General features: G+C 34.7%; 1 protein-coding gene across 1 annotated transcript; it reads left to right on the forward strand.

The window, feature by feature from the left end:
- The first annotated feature begins 1,490 nt into the window (after window positions 1-1,490).
- tmem205 (transmembrane protein 205) lies at window positions 1,491-5,546 on the forward strand. The gene is made up of 4 exons (XM_054607713.1): window positions 1,491-1,613; window positions 2,910-3,018; window positions 3,612-3,775; window positions 3,863-5,546. The coding sequence occupies exons 2-4, from the start codon at window positions 2,919-2,921 to the stop codon at window positions 4,163-4,165; spliced, it is 567 nt and encodes a 188-aa protein (XP_054463688.1). The 5' UTR covers window positions 1,491-1,613; window positions 2,910-2,918; the 3' UTR covers window positions 4,166-5,546.
- Window positions 5,547-7,829: the final 2,283 nt, after the last annotated feature.

Consider the following 7,829-nt stretch of genomic DNA (forward strand, 5'->3'; position numbering starts at 1 on the left):
ACTACTCATAAACTGATATATTATCATGTTCAAGCCCACTGATAAAATTATTCTCCCCCCAAATATATATGAAAAGGTCTAATCCACATCAACTCGAGGTTAAAATGTAGAATATAAAGTAAGTCTGACAGTATGTGCCACAAAAATAAATGAAACCTCCTCATGTATAAATACTCACGCTGAGAGTGTCAATTTCTAAATATAATATATGTTCTTTAAGAGTTAAAGAACATACAAATTGTGTCATCCTGTGATATGTACTATCCAATAAAGGCAATCATAATATATTAGAAAATAGAAGCCCATTAAAGTTATGTTCAAATCTAAAATAAAATCGAAATTTTTGATAAATAATGTGGTATTATCACAAGTTATTATAAGTTATCAATTATTCATTATCAGTCATAATACTGGTAAGAATAATAATACTTTAATAATAACAATAACAATAATAATGACAACAATAATAATGATAGTAATAATAATAATACTTTTTATTTATCGTTTAAATATATCGAACTATATATATATATATATATATATATATATATATAGTTCGATATATTTATATATATATATATATATATATTATATAAATTATATATTATATATATATATATATATATATATATATATATATATATATATATATATCTATATATATATATATATATATCTATAGATATATATATATATATATATATATATATATATATATAATCGACTATAATAATGTTACGTAATCCAAAAAAGTGCTTCCTTCTGGTCTTCATCAAAATATAATGCTATAATGTGGTATAATAATAAGTTATTAGTTTAAAGTTATCAATTATTCATTATCATATAATACTATAAGAATAATAATACTTTAATAATAACAATAACAATAATAATGATAGTAATAATAATAATACTTTTTATTTATCGTTTAAATATAATACTATATCTATATATATATCGTATATATATATATATATATATATATATATATATATATATATATATAGTATATAATCCAAAAAAGTGGCTTCCTTCTCTTTAATAATAACAATCAATAATAATATATATATATATATAAGATATATTTTCGTTTAAATATATTATATATATATATATATATATATTATATTATATATATCTATATCTATATATATATATATATATATATTATATATATATATATTATATATCTATATATATATATATATATAGATATATATATATATATATATATATATATATATATATATATAATCGACTATAGTAATGTTACGTAATCCAAAAAAGTGCTTCCTTCTGGTCTTCATCAAAATAGCAAGCTGCTCGTCACATATTTGGCTAGAGAGTAAAACCCAAGGAAGGGAGGTACTGTGAAAGGAAACATAGACCCCAAATCCATGAATGGACGTAATTAAATAGATATTCATTTTTTAAAGAATCCCATTGGTCCGTCTCGCCTTGAGGGGGCGGGGCTTGTTGACATAATGATATGAAAGTGGCGAAGAAGAGGAAACGGCTGTGGCTCTGCTGGACCTTGGACCATACTTATGTTATTATTCATTTGTATTAGGCGGTGCTAATTAACATTACCGACAGAGGCGAAGCAAAGCAAGGTACGTGCATGTTTGTGTAACGTGTAGTGAGATAACTGTGTCTCTCATGGCGGAAAATGCTTATTGAAGTGAGCAACTCTGCAAACGACATCAAACTTGTGTAACTCTCCTCTAAGCTCAGAAGCTAAAGCTGGTTAGCTTGTCAGCTCCAGATGGAAACAGTCTTAAAGTTAGCTGTTGATGACAGAAAGTGTAGGTTCTTTCTCTTTCAGCTATTTCTCTTCATCACCACATGCAAAGCAGGTGTAGACTGTAATGTTCAGTGAATTCTGAAATGTGTTTTCTCTGCTCTACCTTCTGTTATCTCATTCTGGAGACTTATCAGGTCTGCTGCATGTGTGGAGGACCAGGCTGAAAAGATACACAAGACCTTTATCTCTGTGTGTGTGTGTGTGTGTGTGTGTGTGTGTGTGTGTGTGTGTGTGTGTGTGTGTGTGTGTGTGTGTGTGTGTGTGTTCCTGCCATATCTAACAGCTAAAAAAAACAGTGTATAGTTGTTTTGATCAGGATAAAATATTTCATGATTTTTTTTTTTGGCTTATAAACATCATTTTGAAGTCATGGAACATTTCAGAATTCAACTACAGAAAATTGAACCCAGTGTTGTAAACTAAGGGTTAAATACAGTGCATTGTTATTATTTGCTGTGCAGTATATATGTGGTTGAAGTTGACAGTCATTTTTACGCAGCAATTCCCTCCAAAAAAATCCCCCAAAAGTCTATTTGGATTTCTGTTATTGGAGTCATATGTTCGTTAGAGGTTTAACAGGGAGGTAGACCTCTGACCCCTAACAAACTGCATGCTTTTCGGTTTAATAAGGTCTGGAATAAAAACACCATTTCCAAAAAAAACACGTTTTAGATTGGCAATTATTATTTGTACACATACAGCATTGCAGGTCTGTGGTACCCCCATGAGGAAGTAAAGCCAATGTAAACAAAACACAAAGGTTAACATAGGCTAATTGTGTAAGATAAGATAAGATAAGATAATCCTTTATTAGTCCCGCAGCGGGGAAATTTGCAGACTTACAACAGCGCAGAGTAAAGTGCACACAAGAGACATAGCAGAAGAAGACAAGCTAAAAATAAAAATAAAAATAAAAAATAAAATAAATAAATAAATAAAATAAAAAATGAAAAATAAAATAAAACAAGTATTATAAATAAGCAATAAAAAAAACAGTAGGAAAAACAACAATAACTGAAATACTATATTTACAGACGTGTGTGTGTATATATATATATATATATATATATATATATATATATTTTTTTTTTTTTGTATTTTGCAGAGTGACACAATGGCAACAGAGGGGGAGCCCGCGGACTTGGTCAAAGTGCTACACCTTCTGATGCTCTCTTTCTCCTGGGGAATGCAGGTCTGGGTCTCCTTCATAGCAGGTGAGAGCACAAACAGAAGAGATGGTTAATGTTAATCGCTTTTTTCTTTTTGGACAATAGATGAACATGACCTTGATCATTTTTAATTATGGACTTAACGTTCGATATATGGACATGACCTCAATCTTATTGGCTGACATCGATATTGCCCATTTTGTTTAAATGTATGTTTGTTTTCATAAGAATGTCACCAACATCTTAGCCCACATGATGCCAGAATAAACAGCAGGGTTTTCCCTACCATTATAAAACCTGTGCATTGTGCAGACATTGCTCATTTGTACTTCATTTTATTTATTGTTTTGGTCGTGTGGTTTTATTTTATTTGTTTAATTTATTTAGAATATTGAGAAAGAAACATCCCATTACAATGTTTGAATATTTTTGAGAATTAAGAGTTCATTGCTCTTTTGAAAGGGTGTACATGCGTTATTATGCTTTTACTATATCATTATAACAGTGGCATAAAATGGTCATCAAATGACAATAACATAATTTATCGCAAATTTTTCTGGTACAATAAAGCGGCATTCCTGATTCAGGAGTACACTTTGATTCCTTACCCCTGTCCGATCTTGATGTCTGTGCTGCAGGTTTTGCATTGGTGTGGCAGGTGAGTCTGCACACCTTTGGCCTGGTGCAGAGTAAGCTCTTCCCTGTGTACTTCTACTGTCTGCTGGGTAGCAACGCCGTCAGCCTGGCAGTCTACGCCGTGTACCACCCCAGGGAGCTGCTGGACTGGCAGGAAAGCGTGCAGGTCGAACCTCACACCCGCACACACAATTTCAAATACTTATTATAATCACATCTGTGTGTAAATCATCGCCATCTTGCTGTGTTGCAGATGGTTCTGTACTTTGTGGCGCTGGTCATGGTGGGTCTGAACGCCCAGTGGTTCGGTCCGGCGTCCACCGCGGTGATGTTCCAGATGAGGGAGGTGGAGAAGGAGCATGACCTGGGGGACCAGATTGGCCTGGGCAGCCAGAAGGAGGAGTACGCTAAACTCAGAGAGCAGGACCCCAAGTACAGGGCCTACAAGCGCACGTTTGGCCGCTACCACGGCTTGTCCAACCTCTGCAACCTGATTGGGTTCATCTGCACCACAACTAATCTGATCTACACAGCTCTGAATTTATCCACCATTTAGAGAAGGGATGGGTTTCAATCCAGCGTATGTGGACTTGAGATAAAAACGCCCTCTGCAAATAAAAGTGTAAGTTGCGTCATGTAAATGGAATTATACAGAGTTTTGCTTCTCTGCTGCAACAGAGTCTTTATGAGGGACAATGCCTTCATTGATGTTGGGAAGAAAAAAAAAACAATGCTGACAGAAAATGCTGATATAAAGAAGTAAACAGCATTTCTGTTTACTTCTATCCGTCAGCACTTTTCATCGAGTCAATCAGTAACTAGGCTGTCTCAAAATATATGATTTTTTCTATTTGTTTTTTACGTTTGATTATATTGCTCATGATCACACCCCCTATTAAGAACAAAATTGCTTTTAAAAACACAGTAAAATGTAATCACCAAACCTCACGTACCGTTCGGGCAATTTACTTGCATTCCCAGCAGGGGGCGATGTTTGGATGCAGGTGTATTCAGAGAAAGGTTTGTTGCTGAGCACATCATAGATGAATGCATTTTGAATTAGTAAGATATTGTGTTTCGAGATATTTTCATGAAAATAAATGTTCAACTTATTAACTCTTGTAACAGCGTGCTATTCTTTCATTTGCATCGGCTATTATTTCATACAATTTGTCACAGCAGGTTCGTCTTGCCATGATCGTTCTGCTCTGAAAACCAAACTTTTTTATTTATTGGATTGGTTTGGACATAAGCTGTCCTTTTAATCCTCATATATTCATGTTGATGAGAGTACCCAGGCCCAAAAACAGACAGCGCCTGGATTTGGAATAGGAAAGGTTTTAATTTAATTACCAGTGACGCACATCAGGTTTTTAAGAGGACCAGCCTTGAATGCAGAGAGCACTGCTTTTGCTGGCAAGCTCCAGGATGAGAGATGCACTGTCCTTGTTGCAGCTCCAACATCAGCACTAATGGATTATAATGGAGGCATTTCAATATAAAAAAGCAGGGCCTGAAAGTAAAGGGTCGAGGTTTCCCCTAATGCTTATTCATCTTTGTCTTTTTTTTAAGAAGGATTCTCTATTTGCAATCAATAATCATTTAATTAAATTGTTTTTCTTGCTTTCCAGTTCATAAAGATACAGTACGGAATAAATAGACAGAATTAACTCTAACAGCAGTTTGATCTTGCTGACATTATGTCACTATTTCCTTCTGTGTGTTTGATAAAAAACACAGAGAGAAGATGTTTTAGGAATAAAACTTAATGTTTTTGTGTTTGTAAAGATTTACGTCTTCAGTAGGAACCAATGCCTTTTTGTCAGTTTTGGAGAATGTACAAGGAAGTTAGTCCAAGTGTCTCAACTATACATTTTAAAACTCTCAGAGAGACTTTTGACCGTCCTGTCAAACTTCTTCTGCAGTGGCATCAGGAAATAAAGTAAACCCTGTTTAACCAACAAACAAGTTTATCTGCTCATTTCTTCATGGCATGACCTCGGGGGAGGATTTCATGTGAAATAGCTTGAGAAGTTTAAGGACTGCTGGTATAAAGAACTCCAAGACAACTATACCGTACAATGTTTATAGATTATTTGGTCCAGCCAAGCAAGGACATGACGACCACCAAGAAAATGCACACTGTTTACAAATTCCCTCAGCTCTGAGTGTTCAAAGTAACACACGAGGAAGTGGGGAAACAAAAGGTGTTGAGGACTTGTTCCGCCATCCTCCGTCATTCCTGACCCTCACAAGGAAATGAGTTTGTGTGCAAGCAACAGACTGAGTCACAATCTGGAACATAGAGAACTGCTGGTTCAGGGACCATTATTTGGGACTCCAGTGATACAGCAGAGCAGCCCTGCAGCGCTATGGTGTGTTAAATGAATTATGAGTCAGGCAGCCTGAAGCAGCTATAATCAATCATCTCTGATGTGGAAATATAGACCTAATTTGCAATTGTTTCATCTCGGTGGTGGATGTGTACCTACGCAGCATAAAAAAACTCTCAAATCCTGATACGATGTACAATTTATTTTAGGATTAGGCTGCTCAGTTTTATACAAACAATAACCATGGACACACAATGTGAGTAAATTAAATAACCACAAATTAATTGCCACACAGTAACTGTTTCCTTGGAGAAGCCAGACCCTTAGGGGGAGTTTTGCTATCACTTACATTTATTTAGTCAAATAAAGCTGCTAAGTCAGTTTTTTATCACCGCAAAACTACCTGACCTAATGTTACCTTTAATGATTCAAATGAGTTACACAGAAGAAACAACATAGAACAAAAATAAATAAAAAAATTGGTGAATCCTTAGAGTATTTTTTATCCTTTTATAAAATTCCTTTATAATATTCATGGAGAATCTCTGCTTGGACTTTATAGCATCTTTTCTATCTCATGTTCATGTACTTAACCTCTTTAAAGGAACTCACCGAGTCTATAAAATATATTTAGTGCTCCCTCTTGGTGTCAGTATGAGCATCTAAAATTTGTTTTTGGTGCACAGCAGAAAGGCTGATGCTCACCAACTGCAAAGCAGAAAAGCGAGTGTACTTGTCCAGCCATGTCTTACAACAAAGGTAACATGTCCCTGTCCTCAAAAGCGATTGCATTACAACACTATTTCACAAACTACCGTGAGAATGTTAGATGTAGCAATCCAGATCCCTGGTAAAAAAGTTCTGCTTTCCATCCATCACATTGTTGGAGGGGCCACTCGTTCTTTATGGGCCCCCCTCATCCCATGGAACGCAGTGCAGCCGCACTCTCTGAATCAACGCCTCTGTTTCTAACTACTAACAATACACTACATTTACACACACAATTGGCATTTTATGTCAGAGCAGCATATCAATGGAAGTCAACTCCCACCCATTTAGCACTTCATGAGAGTCACTGATTTCAACTGCTTTCACACATGGAGACTATGGAGGCTATAATGTATCTTTTGTATGGTCTTGTTTCAGATGTGATGCACTGTTTGAACATCTCGCAAACTGCTTTTCTCTTAATTTGTTTTTTAGAGAAGATCTACTGTATTAAAAAAAAATCTTCCTGCATGGCTTCTGCAAAGTTGACGATTAATCTATCTTTATTTTGTTGTGTAGTTAGTATGTATAGTATGTGTATTTATGTGTATTTATTTAGTTGTATGTCTGTATTTATTGTCTGTGTAGTCTGTGTAGTTGTATAGTATGTGTATTTATTGTCTGTGTCTGTGTAGTTGTATAGTATGTGTATTTATTGTCTGTGTAGTTGTATAGTATGTGTATTTATTGTCTGTGTAGTTGTATAGTATGTGTATTTATTGTCTGTGTAGTTGTATAGTATGTGTATTTATTGTCTGTGTAGTTGTATAGTATGTGTATTTATTGTCTGTGTAGTTGTATAGTATGTGTATTTATTGTCTGTGTAGTTGTATAGTATGTGTATTTATTGTCTGTCTGCAACACTTGAATTTCCCCATGGGGATCAATAAAGGAATATAATAAACTCAACAGAGATGATATGATTATTATAATATAATATAATAAATGTATATTATTATGGTTATCTTAAATAGCCTGGACACATAGTCCATAATATACAATATCAAACTATTCTGTCCTGTTTCACTAGGCTGTAGTCCAGCCCTCTCTCCCCGGTATCTGTACCTCTGGTCACACACGGAGCTCCAGTACTGCAAAGACTCGGGAGGGGCTGCAAAC

The sequence above is a fragment of the Anoplopoma fimbria genome, chromosome 11 (assembly GCF_027596085.1).
Source record: "Anoplopoma fimbria isolate UVic2021 breed Golden Eagle Sablefish chromosome 11, Afim_UVic_2022, whole genome shotgun sequence".
Taxonomy (NCBI): Eukaryota; Metazoa; Chordata; class Actinopteri; order Perciformes; family Anoplopomatidae; genus Anoplopoma; species Anoplopoma fimbria.